At 26.4% G+C, this 17,854-nt stretch overlaps 1 protein-coding gene across 1 annotated transcript in view; it reads left to right on the top strand.

Annotated features, from left to right (window-relative positions):
* LOC129975695 (phosphatidylinositide phosphatase SAC2-like) overlaps positions 1 to 6,277 on the top strand; it is a 38,625-nt gene extending 32,348 nt beyond the window's left edge. Inside the window, exons 15-19 of the mRNA XM_056088829.1 lie at positions 227 to 298; positions 660 to 733; positions 1,104 to 1,259; positions 2,207 to 2,616; positions 5,012 to 6,277. Coding sequence (XP_055944804.1) covers positions 227 to 298; positions 660 to 733; positions 1,104 to 1,259; positions 2,207 to 2,616; positions 5,012 to 5,932 — 1,633 coding nt within the window. The 3' untranslated portion in view covers positions 5,933 to 6,277. The remainder of the gene's footprint in view (positions 1 to 226; positions 299 to 659; positions 734 to 1,103; positions 1,260 to 2,206; positions 2,617 to 5,011) is intronic.
* Positions 6,278 to 17,854: the final 11,577 nt, after the last annotated feature.

Raw genomic sequence — 17,854 nt, forward strand, 5'->3', positions numbered from 1 at the left:
AAAGTTAATATAAAACTCATTTGTATGCTACGAATGCTTCTACATATTTTAAATTGTAATTTTTATTTGTGGTAATTTTGGATATTAAAACAATATAATAATTTTAATTCACATGTTTTAATTAATTATTTCTAAGAATTTTAACATTATGTACTTCCAAGCATTTAAGATTTGTTTTAAAAATGATGAAAATATCTATCATTGCAATAAGCTTTCTTTGTTTCAGAACTGGTGATCCTGATAAACAGGACATGGATGCCATTCTGATCCTGACAAAAGATTCTTATTTTGTTGCTGAGTAAGAATACTTTTTGAATTCATATTAGTTCTGTTAATCCAATCAAAGCACATTAATTTAATAATATCATTCATCTCAGCTCTTTTTTTTTAAATTTATTTTCTATGATTTGCATATTTAACTTTTTAAAAATTAAGTTTAAAATTAATTTTTCCAGTTATTGAAACTAGAATTCCCTGCAACAGATTCTTAAATGCCTTCTCTCACTAACATTATATAAAGATATGAATTTTTTTGAAATTGAAATATTTCAATTTTTATTTATTTTTTACCTCTTTCAATGAAAAAATTCCGGTTAGTCATGTTTTCAAATTTAGTAAAATTTAGACTGTTCTTTCTATTTTTTATTTTTTTTATTTAGATACGATGATCAAACTGACAGAATTATTAAATACCAACATGTATTACTAGAAGATTTAGAAAGAATTGAATTGGGTAATTTTTTTTAATCTTCCTAATTCTATATTTTTGAATTTATAGATAATTAGTTTCATTTTCTTGCTTGAATCTTACTTTTTACTTTTTTTACTAAGTTTTCTTTTTTGCATTTTTCGCAATATATAATAGAATTTAATGACATTTTAATAAAACGTACTAAATGTAGATATTATTAAATGTAATATATAAATAATTGGATTCAAAATGTTATTATTGTTAAATACATTTTTAGCTAATATAACAAATATTTAAAGGAAACATTTCTCTTTGTCACATATAATTAACATCCAGATGTTTTATATTTTGATTCTCTATTCTCTGATGAATGATTTGTATATAATAATGTGTATATATATTTCTCTCTTAGGTCCAGAACCAGGTGTATTTAAATCAAAACATTATTGTTTACGCTTACATTATTCAGTTTATGGACAGTCTGGATATTTTCATATGTTCCGCTCTACCAATACACGTTTTTTCAACAACATGGCTGTTCCAATTAAAAGTGAGGAAGAAGCAGCAGGTAATTTATTAAATTATAAATTTTTTTTTACACTGGAATCAGTAAGGTTGGACATAAATATCTTGAATCATATTTAGTGTATAATTCCTTCTAAATTCATAAGTGACTCCAGGTGGGCTGTCCTTTAAGAATAAGAGCTGCAGTATTATCTCTCTCTCTCTTTCTTTTTACTATTTATTTAAGTATTTAATACAATTAAGTATTTAATTAATTAATAATTTAATGAAGTATTTAGTACAGTATTTAATATTTTTATTTTAATGTTTTTATATAATTCAAGATAAAAAAAATCTGTATCAATAAAATTATATAACTGTTGTTAGTTATGAAAAATCGAACATTTAGTAAAAACTTAACTAAACAAATGAGCTGTTGCATTTTGCAACTTCTGAAGATTTGAAGATGTAATCAAAGTAAAAAACTTAAGAACTAAGTATCTTAGGTCTGAATGCAACTGGACAAAAAAAAAAGTTAAAACTGTACTTTTGAAATTTTTATCATTTTTATTTTTTTAAAATTTGTAAAATATTTTTAATCTTGAAAATGAAATGGAAATTACTTCTTACATGCCTTTTTCCTTTTTCTTTCTTTCATTGTTTTCTTTGGCTTTGTTTTTTAATCATTTCAGTGTATTATTTGATCATCAAAAACACTTTCTGCTTGGTTTGCATTACTTGTTTTATTTAACAACATTTTTAGGAAGCCTTCTTGCATTATTGAGGACAAAAAATATTAAGTAAGCAAGGAAATCGTACTCTTCTAATATAACTTTATTATGACATGTTTTACATAATTTTTTTAAAGATTTGTTTAGGACGAGGCCTCAGGTTCTAATATCTTCTTAAGAAGCAAACCCATATGAATCATACTCAATTTTTGATCACAAAATTTTTTATCCATTTTATGTTACGATATCTCTATGGTGTTTTTTCTTTTTCTCTCCTCAGAATCACTGAAAGCTATTTGTGAAACATTCAAAGTTGCTCTATCTGTAAAAGAAATAAATGTCCCTATTTTTGAGGGTAAACTTGAGCGCAGGAAAAGCAAGATGCCTTTATCCCAGGTTGGCGTAAGAGCAGGTGTTTTTCGGAGCAATAGGAGTCATCATGGACATAGTCCTAACCATGGTTTCCATCTCGAATTGCCATCATTTTCATCAATGCCCCGCAATATATCAGAAGGTCAGCTGAATTCTTTGAAGACAGTTGGTTCAAGAGCATTGAGCAATGTAACTTCACATTTTGCAAAATTGAATCCTATAAAAAGTGTCAAAGCTCTTGGCAAGAAAACAGGAAATGGTATTACATCTCATGTTCCAACTAATTTAGCATCAGTGGATGAAACAAGCGTGTCAATGGTATGTCCAACTTTAAAAAAATTATTATATATATATATATATATATATATATATATATATATATATATATTTAATATTTTAAGCTAAATGTAAGATTCTGTGTGAGTTTTTAAAGAAATATTAAATATATAGTTAATATGATTTCTTTGAAGACAGTTGGTTCAAGAGCAAGTTTGAATTGTGTCTTAACACTGCATTTTGTTCTGATTGTATTGCATTGTCCTTTAAAGCATTTTGTGAGATTCATTTAAATTTTCTCTGATTGTTTATTATTTATTGAAATTTACATACTACCAAAAAACAAAGAAAGAAGAAACTTCAACATTTTAAAAATGTACTTTCATGGCATATGGTTGGTTACCTTAAATGATAATTGAGTTGCGATATGAAAAAAATATTTCAAAAAATATGATTTACTTGCAAATATAATCACTAAGCTTTATAAGATTCTAATTTGTTAAGTAATTCTAATAACCATTATGACTTGTGACTGATTTTTTAAATATAGTACTCGTCAGTATGTCATTCAATCTTTAAGCAAAAACATTATTTCACTTTTAACTTTAAAAATTCTTATCATTTTTTAAGGTAGTAAGATAAAAATAACATCTGCAGTAATAAATGTTTTATTTTATCAGATTTGTCCAAATATCAATTATTTTTCTGTGAATCTCTAAATGAAGAAATATATTTTGATTTTATGCTTATTTCATTTTTATTTATGAACTTCTAACTAAATGTTGCATGATTCCTAGTACTTCATTGTTGCCTATATAGTTGCATTGCTTTCCTCAAATTTGAGGAATCAGATATCCTAAGTGAACTCTTGTTTGAGATAATTTTATTGTATTCTAAAGCTATACAATAGATTACAGAGGAAGATAATTTGTAAAATATTCCAAGAACATATGTATATATTTTCTTGACTACTAAAGTACAGATTCTGGAGAGCTTACTTGTTCTCATGACTGTTAAAGGGTTAAAAGATTAATTTCTAATTGCTTTTGATTATGTTTTGATATTTTATGCTAAGCAGATATATAGTCAATTATATGTACAAAAAGTATGTAGATTACACATAAAAAAATATATCTTCATACTAATAGTATATTAAAATGACTTTGAAGTGCATGTTTAAGAGAATTCCAATTCGAGTCATCATTAATTTAATTTTGCACTTTAGTACATATTATGAAAGAGGGCCAATAGTATGAGTATGTAGAAAATAATATGTCTATGAATGCAATATGAAAATTGTTGCATTTAGTAGTCTGCTTTAATGAAATGTGTTCATATGTATTCATAAATATATTTCTCAAATAGGAAATAGGGAGTTGTTAAAAGAAAGATTTTTCTTGGTTATTTTTTATTCTGGTTGACAGGTGTTAAATTGTAATAAATATCTTTCAGTTTGCTATCTCTATTCATTTATATAATGCATGTTAGGGAAGGTATGTAACATCCTGATTAATTTTGCTCCCAAATGAATTCTCCGGCAAAATTCATATTGATACATAACAATTTGGGCAACAACAGTTGACATTCTTTTATTTGAAAATAACTTCTCTTACAAATTCTCTTTTCAATAATGTTTGTAAATTTAAATAATACATAAAGATACCTTGTCATTCTGTTAATTAAATGGGAAATAATTTTCAAGTTGTCTCCCCTCGTCATATCCTAATAGTTATTTTCCAAACTGTTGTATATGCATATACTTTCAGTTGATAAAATGCTCTAAATCCCATAAAGAATTATATTTCATTCTATCAGTAAATGAAAAATAAACTCAGTGAATGGAATTCTAAAAATTAACAAGTCTAATTTTTTAAACAATCCCCTGGTCCTATTAGTTAATTTAATAAAATTTCCTTGACACATTAATATTTTGAGCAAAAATATTCTACATTTTTGTGATTAAAGTTGAAGCAAGTTTTGAAACTTTGAATATTACTATTTAAGATAATTTCAATTATCATCTCAAGCTAAATTTGTTAATTATCAATTCACAGTGTTTCTTCTTGGTGCCTGATGATTGATCTTAAATAATGGGCTTTAATGTTTCATAACTTGTTCAGTTTTCATTGTAAAATAAAAAAGTTTTTTTTAAAATTTAAAATGCTAATGTAACAACAATATTTTACTTAATATTACTAATAGGACTGGGGAATCATATAAAATTTTGACATAGTAATTGTTTGGAGATTCATTTATTTATTTGAATGACAAAGTTATTCTTGTATGTTATTTAGAGCATTTTTCAAACTGGAATCTGTTTCTAATAGTTTAGAAATTAGCTAATGGGTCAGAAAAACATGTATTTGTTGGTCCAAATTAATTCTATTCAAAAGAAAATCCCAAATAAGTCATAATTTTTTTTAATGCTTCTTTTCAGAGTCCAAGATTTAGTATGGATAGCTCTTCAGAGTCGGAAGAAGATTCAGTTCTACATCACAAAACTTACACTACTCCTGGATTTCATGGTCACATAAGTGACCGTACACTGAGCTCCGACTACTCAGAATTCAGCGATGTAGATGAGCAGGAGCTGATGCTGTCCACAGAATGCTTAAACAATGGTGCTAATGACAATAAACATGATGATGTTCTTGAAAGTTGCGGAATTTTAGCTACATATAATTTTAAATCCAATCAGCCCACTAACAATAATTTCGTATTCCTTGATGACCCCAGTCATTTTAACCAAAGGCGCTATAACACAGAAGTGGATGATTTCGTCTTAGATGCAATGAAGAAAGCTTCTATACGACATATGAATAGAAAGGCATCGCTGAATGAGGAATCAAAGTGCAAAAAGCAGTTGCCATTGACATCAATGCCTCAGATTCACATAAGTACTGAAAGTAACTTAGCTGCATATACAAAACCAGATGAGGCAGGAGGCAGCTCTGGCAAAGCAGCTGTATGTCGCAAATTATCCAAATCCTCAGAAGATCTGGAGTATCGGCCTTGTACTGTAGCTACATCTAATGAAGTATCACATTTATTGGTCCAAGAAGAAGTCATGCTCGATACGGATGGTTTGAATGCTAAGATGAAGACCTCCCATAGTGAAAGTGCAATCCAAGATTTCTCACTATCCTCCCTCAACTTATCCAATACCCTCTCCCCTATTGCAATAAAAAAAGATTTAGTCCTTTCACCTTTGTCTAGGATAGCCAAAGGAGTACAGAGCTTTGGTATGAATTTACGGCCAGGCCACCATCGAGCCAGTCCGATCTCGCCCGACAATGAAGATTATGAGAAGGTAAAGCTAAAAAGAAAAAAATGTGCTACACGTATCATCGAATTGTGATGATTATTGTAGTTATTAAAGCATTAGTTCTGTGTTCTTGAAATATATTTGTATAGAAGTATATATAAAAAAAGAAACTGTTTAAAATTATATGAACAGTAGGAGCGTCTTTCTCAGCGCTGTTCATTTGTTTAATTGTAAAGAACTTATGCTTGTGCAGTATTGAAAAACTTAGAATTTTCGAGGGGGAAAAGGATAAAAGTGTTTTTATTTGAATAAATACATAAAACAAATTGAAATGATATTTTGCATTATTCAATCTATCTACTTCTAATTAATGTAAAGTATTTCCTGCCTTTTTGTATTAAAAAATACCATTCTATATAATATGTAGAATGCTTAATCACTTGCTTTTATAAAAAATGAACTGCACAAAGGCATAAAATATTGTAAAGGTTTTGTTTGTTTTTTTAAAATTTAGAATAATCCAATATTCTATGTTTTAAAATTCTTCAAAATCGTTGTCTTTGAACACAATTTACTAAAAGTTTACATTCATTTTTTAAGTTGTGAACTATCTTAACTGTTATAAGATCTTTAGAAATATTTAGTTAATAAGTATTTACTTATCTTTTAAATAATGAATTTTAAATGCTACTATCAGAAACTTATTTTATAAATTATGGCTTTCATTTTTCCATATATTTTATTCATTTATATGCTTTATGGACTAAGTACCTTAAATAAAGTGCATCAATGTTTTAATATCTTTTACTTATTTATCAATATACCTGAGCATTAAGAGAAATGGTTTGTTTGGTTAATTCTGAATGAAATTGAATTTGTAATGTGATTATGTTTAACCAGCTATAGTATTAATGGAAAATTTTTATTTCAGCTAGACATTTTTCACTTTTGATTAAAAATTCACAAGGTGATTTTTTTCCCTTTCATTTTATTGATACTGTGCTTTTTATGCAATAATGATATTAATTTTATATCTGATGTGATAAGTTTTCTTTCATTTTTAAAAATAGATATTAGTTTTACATATTAATTTGCTGTGTAGTATATTTTGCTAAACATTATTTTTATTACCTGTAATGTAAGCATTGTTTGTCAATAATATTCATATATGCAATTTTATATTCTTATGATTGTAAAGGTTGAAGAGTTTTATACAAATAAAAATTATATTTGTAAAATTAAGAAAGAGCATTAGTTACACAAGTAACAATAGAATGCAGGTGTTGCATAAATGTTAGTTAGGTTTGTTACAAAAAAAAATAATAGTTCTTCCTCTAGAATATATTAAATTCTTCTCTAGGAGAATAGTGTGGGCACATTGTGACTATAAGTAGAATTTTGCACTTGAATCATTTACATAGTCTTTAAAAGTTTACTTTAAAAACTCTAGTCTCCTCAACATTAAACTCCAAACTGATTTTTTTTTTTTCCATCTGTTCCACTTCCATATTATTTTAACTAGTCAAAGTACAATTCCACTCTAATTGTGGGGCAATAGCTAATTCCTGAAGATTTAAGTATTAATTGTTCCATTTTTATAAAAGTATTATTTTTATCTAAATTTTATAAAAAAAAATATTTTATTTCACTTAGAAGAATACTTTAAATTACATTTCTTTTAAAAAACTATAATTTTGTGATAGTAGAAAAACTGCTGAAATAAATAACGAAATCAAAAAATTTATGCAGCCATTTAGTTCTGTTTGTCATATTTAGTAAATTATTCTTATCACACTTGCATTTTAAGCAAAGTGTCATTCTTTTTCAACCAAAATTGATCAAGTTATGAATTTTATTGTTTCAGACCAATCAATGACCATCTTGAAGAGGAAGCATTATATATTGATTTTTAGATCTTCCTCCTGGTGTGCATTGAAATAATTGAAAATAATAATATTCAAATCTTCATAATTCAGTTTCTTTTAGGTGTAAATATAATTTTTTTATTTAAAAATTTATTGTGTCTAGAATATTTTGTTAAATATATTAATATGATATCAAGGCTGCATAAAAATTTAGACATAGTAATTTTTCAAAGGTACATTTGTTGAATTAAACACCATAAAATGTAATTTTTCACATCATTTGAAGCATTTTTTCAACAGAAAATATATGCTTATCTCTAATGGCTTAGAAATTCAATTAGATTGCATTTAGAATGCACAACTTGTATAATGCTTATGAATATTCCTGAATTCCAAACAATCCTTCATAAATAATTGATAATTATTATGATTAAATATTATAGTTGACACTTAAATGCTGTTGTAGTATAGGATCTATGTTTAGAAATAAAATAATTTTTAAAATGCAATTAATTCATTTAAAGAAGGTGAGCATATCCCAAAATTATATCAGTTTGCTAAAATATCTATTATCCTGCTTAAAATAAAAAGGTGTTGCATGATTAATTCTGTGCACTTTTATAAATATTCTTGTATTTAAATTATCAACCAATATATTAATGCCCCTGCCCTTTTTATGATTATGTTATGCTGCTAATATACTAATTGCTATTAATTTTTTTTATTTTAAAAACTTACATTATTTATTCTTAGAGAAGGATTTAATAAATAAAAGTTTAATCTAATGACTGTATAGATAAGATGTTTATTCAAATGTTGTTAAAATTATTTATTTTAATAAATGAAATAGATTTGGTAATTAATAAACATGTTGATGTTAGTAGATAAGCATGAATCCAAAGGCATTAAGGAATACAGATGTTGCACTTTTTATGTACAGAATGAAATTTTTTAAAATCAAGTTTCATTTTAATATTGAATGTCAATACTTTTTCTTAACTTACTAAGCTGTCCCTGTTTTTACTTCATCTAAAAATATTTTAACTATATTAAAGCACTTTCAACTATTTATCAAATCTATTGTTACACACCCTATTTCCTCTTCTTTAAAAAACTTTTTAAAATATGTTTAAATTCTCTTAAAGTGTCTTTAAATTCACATAAAGTTTTATCATTAAGGCTTTTTTTTTTTTTGTATTTTTAAGTTACTGAACTAGTTTATAATCATCTGATTATATCAATATTTAATACTTTTTTTTATTTTTGTGGAACATTTGTTACCAATTAATTTTAAAAAATAACAAATAATATCTCATTGCAGCCTAATTTTAATTCTTATGCTTTTTAAAGAATTGATAAAAATAAGGAATGTATCCAAATAATCCATAAGTTGTTGTTTTTTTTTTTTTCAGTTTTATATGTATATTTTTGTTCTTATGAAGTCTTAAATATTATATAAAAACTTTTTTTTTTGTCCTAAACTTTTTTTCTTCTTTGTCCTAGAATAAACTGAATATTCATATTTATTTTTTTTTTAAATTATCATAGTACAAAAGGAATTTTTATTGCTAATTGCTCAGTTTGTGGATGTTTTCAAATCATTATTAGAAGAATTATTTTTATTTTTTATTGTTATTAATATTCATTGGTTTAGAAAACTATAATGGCATTAAAACCAATATGGTTTCTACTCAAATACCAAAACATTACTACCTTTTAAAACGTTTAAAACATAAGTCACAGAGTGCTTCTAAAAAAATCATGTCAGAAGCAAAATATTTATAAATTAAACACATGTTTTATGTCATAGAAAATAAAGCTGATAAATTTCTTGTTTAAGAAATCAAACTTTGAATTTATGAGATGAGAGAAATTCTGTTTAAGTAACATACATATGATTAGTTTGAGGGTAAATCTCTTTCTTTTGTTTTATGGTTATCTCAAAAACTGATGTGTAATTAATTAGTGCTGGTTTTGTGATATGATATGCTATATATTTGTAAAAGAAATCCTTATTAATGAAAAAATGTGCAATAAGCAAAAGATGCCACTTTCCCCATACACACAAAGAGAGAGAGAGAGATGGTTGATGTATTTTACAATATACAAATTTTAGATTGCCAATATTTTTAGAGGTGATAAGATTAAATACAGATATTGAAAAAGGATATAAATTCGATTAAAAGTTGAGAAAAATATAAACAAGATAATTAAAGAATTTTAGACTTCACTGTGATATAGTTTTGTTCTTATTTAATTTTATCCAAGATCTGCTTGGATTTTTGCAAATCATGTTATTTATTTCTTTTATGAATATTTATTATTTATTTCTAATTGCCAAATGCTATTTTGGTGTATAAAACTTTGATTCTATATTCTCTCATGTAGGATAGTTATTTTCTTATATTTATGATATATGTTGTAGTGCAATACCATATAGTATGTTTTCACTGTAAAAAACAATTCACTTTTGGATTAATTTTGTCTAGATGTTTATCTTATGCATTCCATTTTCCTTGTACTCTTTTATATATTATGTAGATTTGTTAATATGTACATATTTAGAGTTTTTGAAATTTTTATGTATATTTTTATTTAAAGCAAATGTGGCACAAACATGAAAATGTTTGAAATCTGAATTATGCGCACTTCTATGGTGTTTTTTTTTTTTTTTTTTTTTTTGTTCTGTTTGAATGCTGGTGTATTAATGCCAACCTCTAAACCAAAGTATTATTTATTTGTTTTTGTAGAATTTTGAATATGAATCGATTATTTTAGTTGAAAGTAATACTCAAAATTAAATTTAATGCTCTGTATTTATAAAGTATTTTGTATTTCTAAATACGCACTTAGGATTTTTAATTGCACAATTCCATAAGAAGAGCTTTTTAGCAAAATAAGGTTCATAGAATTTGTTCTTAATAATTGGAATAAAATACTGTTGAATTATGGATTTCTAAATTTGCATGTCTACGTGACTATTTAACCACTGTCGAAAAAAATTAATTTAATTTTTTAATGAGAAACTGTTATTTTTCATCAATTAAAACAAGACACCATCTTTCATATTATTACATATGATAATTGACTCATATTTAAAGAATCTACTTTAGATCTGAAGCATCTCACCTATATAAGAAAAAACTAGCCAAAAAAGGCAATTTAAGAATTTTAAAATGTAAAAATCCCAGTTCAATATTTATAAAACTTAATAATGCTGTGATCTCTTGTTTGTATAAAGCAGAATCAGTTTCAGTATAAATTATTTTGAGATTTTTGCTGGTAACTTTTTTTTTCTGACCTTTTATATTATCAGAAAAGTATCTTTTTGCAGCTGTTTAATTTTTGTCTATTTTAATTTTTGTATATATATATATACCCTGAGCTATTTACATAATTTGTTTTATTTTTCATTTCATAGAAATTTCTGAATTATAGTGTTTGGTTTGTTCCATCTTAGATTCTTTTGATGATTTATTTAAAATAATAAATGTAATAGTCGATATATTTTTTTTTCAGTATGTTTGTATTTAAAGGAAATTTGATCATTTCATTGTTTCTAAAAAGCTTTGTATATAAATTTTTGAATATTCATTTTTATACTACTGTAAACCAAAGTTTTTTTTTCTGTGCAAGTTTCATTGAGAAGTAGCTTTCTCTAAAAAATAATTATTTTGCTGTATATAGTGATATATTTTGTGATGTGCTTTATATTATACTTAAGAAATTCTTATATTTTTAATTTCTTTTTCTCAAAATAGTACAGCTTTTTTTCTTCCCCTTTACATCTCTAGTCTTATTTTACTTTATTTATTCTTTTTTTTTTATTTGAGAGAACTTACCATTTAAATAGAAGTTTTTAAAAAGTATATGCCTTTCAAGTTTTGTGTTTGTTATTTAATACATTTGTGACATTATGACTCATCTTTGAGTCGTAATATTACTGTATCATTATTACATTTCATGTTCATAACATCTTCAAGTTTTGTTCCGCTGTATGCGAGTATTTTCATTTTTATAGTATTTTAAAAAGAATGTTATATGAAACATAACTAATAATTTCTTTTATGAAAATATTTTTTTGAATTTGGAGGTCTTGTTTCGAATTAACATAAGGGAACAATTTTTTTCTCTCAGCGTCACCCTTTTAATTTATTTTAAAGGTTATTAAACAAGATACTTGAACGTTATGATGTAATTTTTTCGTATCTTAAATGTTTTATACAAATATTTTTTCTATTTTAGAGCTTAAACATATTTTAAATTTTTGTTACTTGTGAATTATCTAATTTTTCTTTTGTTAATTCAATATCATTTTTCTAATTCAGAATAATAAATCCTTTCTGAAATGAAATTGCATGTAAAAAATTGTGCAAGATTTACAGATTCAGCATTGCTAATAGTAAAGAATATTTTAACTTTTTGTATAATAATTAAATGTAGCATACTTCTATGTGAATCAAATTTCTTTGTATATGCAAGTCGCTGCAATTTTCATACTAATTGACTTGTATATTTTAACATATTTTCTACAATTAATTCACTAGGGCATATGTGATGTGATGAGCTCAAAAATACAAAATGATTACTGATTAATTATTGCAAATTTATGTGCCATACATGCTTTTAAAAGTAGGCTTAGCAAGTGAGACTATTCTAAAATTATTCCACCAGTAAATATTTTTTAAATAATTAAATTTTGTACTAATTATATTAATTACTCAAGATTGCATTTGCTATTTAAGTAGTGAAATCAATGCAATATTTTAGAATTTGATATTGTCATGAATAATTATTAAAAATCAATCAATAACCAATAGTTTAATTTCCTTATGTAACTAACAGATCCAACAGCCCATTATAACAGATAATTTTAGAATTTACTCACTTATATTTCAGCTTAAATACAATTACTTTGACCTCTCAATTTTATTTTCCTAATTTTCTCATAATTAAGTACCAAAAATGATCGTATTTAATTCGTCAGTTTATAATGGTGCAAAATTTTGAGAACTCAAAGAACTGTAAAATAGTGTATCTTTATATCTATTAAGAAAAGAATTCATTATTACATGGTAATAATTTTAACTTTATTAATTTTTGAATTTTTTTGTTTGAAATTTGGCCTAAATTATTTGGTTAATCAGTGTTTTATTAGAATTAAACCTTTGAATCTGTAAATCTTGCTTTAAAAGTTTATGGAATATCCAGAATTTAAAAAAAAAAAAATTAAGTAAATATATGATGTTATGTGCTTAATTTGAAATTGAATTTTGAAATTTATTCCACAGTTCCTATGAAATAAATTCAGTGTGTAGCATGGCATGATGCATGAAAATAATCAAATGCATTTTCTTGTAATTATACCTTTTCTAATTCTCTACAACTGTTTTCATCAATATCCTTTTTACAAATAAGCTTTTTCAAATCTGCAGGAATTTACGTCCATAAACCAACCGTATCATACAACTGATGCATCTGTACATAGTGCATTTGACTCCCAATTTCTGGAGGCAATTTTTCTCCCATTCTTTAAATTTTTCCCACCTTTTTTATTCAGGTATTTTGTAAGATTGCATAAAAATTATCTTTATATTGTAAAAGGAAACAAACAAACTGAAATAAATGTTCACATTAGTTTGTCCAATATCTTAGAAAGTTGATACTAATGTAATTTTTTTTTCTTTTGGAGTATTTTACAAAATGTATACTCTCTATATCAAAGATATTATCATTTATTTGAAATGTATTGTTGTGAGCCTCCTGTCTTGGAACTACTATTCTATATCCTATTTTCTCTTATGGATGACTTTTAACCTCAGACATTCAGCTTTCTTTAACATATTTATTTTTATAGTATTGCATAATGTAGAATGCAGTCGAACCGTCTAGTATTCCTATGCATTCAGTGATTCACATTCCCTGTGATAATGCCTTAGCTTCACAATCTGCTAACGAAATTGTTATTAGTAGATGAAAGTTATTAGTGATATTACTGAAAATGTAAATAAAAGTCAAGCGGCATTCTTGGTGTTATTTCTTTCAAATCCGGACTTGCCTTAAGAACAAGGTGCGGTCGACCAAAATTGACTTTTTTTCCCGCCAAATGTGATAATTTTGGTAATTATTATTACGTAGTTTTTCGACTGTTGGCTGGATTTTTTTCTTGTTAAACGAGAAACCGCACTTTGTAATTAAGTCTATCCTAAAACAGAATCATTTTCAGACACAAAATGTAGATTAATTAATGAAATCCAAATCCTGAGTATACTAATAATTGATGTATCTTACATTGTTTAGGACTAATCGCTTCAGAAGACCAGCTGGTTTGAGAGGCATATTGGTTATATTTGTTTCCAGATAACTCATTTAGATATAAATTCGTTTCCATGATTGCGTTAAATTATTTGACATTGAAGCCGCGTCATTCTAATTATCTTACTTTGATTATTATGTAACCATAAACCTTTCTAAATGGAGACATTTCTATAGCATTATCATGCTTTTAAAAGAATGAATATTCGATTCATTTTTTAATTATAAATTTTACAGTGTTATAACTTTACTTTTTTTTTCGTCTTATAAATTATATAGATATTAAACAGAAACCTTCTTTAATTTTCAACAATGAAATAAAAACTCGATCAAATATTTTATGAAATAATAAAAACGGTTTGAATTTCACAGCAACAAGGTTTTAAAATTAAGCAAAAAAAAAAAAAAAAAAAAGAACAAATTTATACTGAATTTTGGCAGACTTTTAAATTAGAATAATAAAAACATTTTTTTTTAAATTTTCAAGTAGTGTAAAACTCATTTTTGTGCAATGATATTTTCTTACTTTATCGCGGGTAAACGCCAAAATTCATCTTAATTTTTAATTAAATTTTCAAAAAAATCGAGCAGAGGTACTTATTTTTACTCTTCAAAGTATATGTGTACTAAACTTGGCTGTTGTAGATCAAATGAGCAGGTGTGTAAAGCGCCGTGATGAAAAGTAGAAAAGATGAAATTATTTCTTTATTATTATTAACAAAACGAAAAGATAAAATTATTTTATTTTTTATAATAAAAATAATTAATTAATTGCTATAAAACCTTTCTTAAACTTCAGAACGTGTGCTCAAAATTTTAAGTATTTACAGAGAATAGAATTACCACAAATCAAATCCAAAGCTACGATGATGTAAAACATTATGAAAGTAAAATTATTAACACTCAACAGAATTAACATGTTCTCGTAAATAAACTCATTTTAAATTATATATTTTTACAATATAAAATATTCTTTTTTATAAAACATTTTCGATGACTTGGTGAGCATTTACTACTTTATGAAGATGAGGAGTGGGGTGGATATAAAAATGCTGACTGTAGTGAAGAGCGGTTATGAGATCTATTGATGACAAATAAGGAAAAAAATCCATTGATGCACAAAAAGTAATATCGAAATATAACTTACTTTTGTAAAACGAGATCCGATTTCGTTTTCCTTTAAGACGCATTTTGATCTAAACTTTATTTTACGGAATTTATCTGAGGTCATTTGTTTCAACATCACGAATGTCAATGATTATCTATATTCTTTAGAGAAATTAGCAACATTATTCAATTTAAATGCTTAAAATTTATATTAATTTGAATATGGTTGAAGTAAATTAATTTGCTCAAGATTCTGAAGATTAGGATGATAAAAAATAGTTTGAAAGTGAAGTATTTTGTATTTAAATGTTATTTTCAAAAATCTACAGAATTTAAGTAGAAGAGAAGCGTGTATGATTCAATTATATTCTTCAAATATTCTTATTCTTCCGAAGGGAAAAAAAATCCTAAATGAGATACAATTATTGTTTTTGCTGTATATGACGAAAAAAATTGAAATGGTTCAAGCATTAAGGTCTACAATAAATTTAAAAGAGTCATCAAAAGTTATCTAATTATTCTATCACTTTGTTGATAATGCATTTATTTTTGCTTTTTATCTCAATCCATTCAGAATACAAAGGTTAAATTTTTACAAAAGGATCTTTATGCATAATATTTTCATAGAACATGGGAAAATTTTACAACCTTTTAATGCCACATAGTGAAAATTTTGTTTAATATACAGCTTTGCGCAATATTAAAATGGATCTAAGCTATTGAGATAGATGTGGACGAATTTGTAATATTTCTTTCCTGCTGAGTCACTTTCATGATAACAAAGAGTTTTACAGATAACTCCAACTGTACTTGGCAACAAAACCGAAGTTTCCCGAGACAGAAAGAATCTCGGCGATGGCACCATTCAGATACGAGTTATTCTAATCTGTCTAGAACATTTTTTGTGCTATTATCAGAAAATAGAAAGAGCCAGGAAAAAAAGCTCAAGTCAGTCCTTTTCAAAGCACTTTCGTTTTTTACGGTTATAATATTTCTGATTTGCTGCTGTTTATTGCAAATGCTCTTCATGAGAGCACTTGCATGTTCGGCCTTGAGTTTTATCGCCTGCAAGTTCGTGCTTTCATCTATGCTTGTGTGTCGGCACTGAGGAACAGTAGTACTCCTCCACCCCCAACCCCTCCAAAAAATCCATATCTTCATACTTATAATAAAGCTCAATATGTATGTGTGTGTTGGCGCTCTACAAGCCGTTTACAGACCTTTGATCTATAGCTACCAAATTTGGCACATGTATACCTTGGAAGTCAGGAATGTGTACTTCGGAACGATTTACAAGCCGCTCTACAAGCCGTTTACAGACCTTTGATCTATAGCTACCAAATTTGGCACATATATACCTTGGAAGTCAGGAATGTGTACTTCGGAACGATTTACAAGCCGCTCTACAAGCCGTTTACAGACCTTTGATCTATAGCTACCAAATTTGGCACATGTATACCTTGGAAGTCAGGAATGTGTACTTCGGAACGATTTACAAGCCGCTCTACAAGCCGTTTACAGACCTTTGATCTATAGCTACCAAATTTGGCACATGTATACCTTGGAAGTCAGGAATGTGTACTTCGGAACGATTTACAAGCCGCTCTACAAGCCGTTTACAGACCTTTGATCTATAGCTACCAAATTTGGCACATGTATACCTTGGAAGTCAGGAATGTGTACTTCGGAACGATTTACAAGCCGCTCTACAAGCCGTTTACAGACCTTTGATCTATAGCTACCAAATTTGGCACATGTATACCTTGGAAGTCAGGAATGTGTACTTCGGAACGATTTACAAGCCGCTCTACAAGCCGTTTACAGACCTTTGATCTATAGCTACCAAATTTGGCACATGTATACCTTGGAAGTCAGGAATGTGTACTTCGGAACGATTTTTTTAAATTTTTAATTAATTAAAAATTAAGCGAAAATTCAACATTTTTCTCGATAACTTCCGGAAATATTACTGCATTAAAATTATTTTTCCATCATGTTTAAGTTCTATAAAATCAAAAAAATATATATCTTTTTAACGATACCAGCGTTTTAGCCTATAAATTAAATTTCTAGTTTTAGTGATTTTTTAAAAATATTTAACCATATTTTTGAACAATTTATTTCTCACAAAATAAAAGTAAAATTAACTTTACGCGTGCATGTGGGGAAATCAGCTTTTATCAACGTGTTGCCATCACACTGACAAAAGCACAAATTTAAAAAATAAGTTGACTATTCCAAATCAAACACATAAAAGTGTAATATTCAGCACGTGCCTGTATGAAATGAAATAAATGTGAAATATATTTTCTAAAAAGTAAAAGCAAGAAAAAGTTTTCGATGATCTTTTACAATATCTATACAATTAATTCAATAAATCAGTTTTATTTAAAAAACATGGTTTAATAAATACAGAATATCCTTTCTAATCAGGGCCTAACAGCTAATTTGTAAACCATTAGTAATAGACATATTTGCTAACAAAACTGCCTAAATGAATTAAATAACTATATTTAACTTGTGTCAATAAATGCTGTGATGAACTAAGAATTTTAAACTCTTACATAGTTTTTTACATGTCCTATGAATCACATTTAGCAAAATATTTTTGAGATATTAATATTTTAAATAAAAAGATTTCATTCAACTAAATGAATCACTAAAACTGTCTGATTTACGAAATCTGAATATCACTATTCTATAAAAATGGGCGATTTTCGACTATTTT

This window comes from Argiope bruennichi, chromosome 7, assembly GCF_947563725.1.
Source record: "Argiope bruennichi chromosome 7, qqArgBrue1.1, whole genome shotgun sequence".
Taxonomy (NCBI): Eukaryota; Metazoa; Arthropoda; class Arachnida; order Araneae; family Araneidae; genus Argiope; species Argiope bruennichi.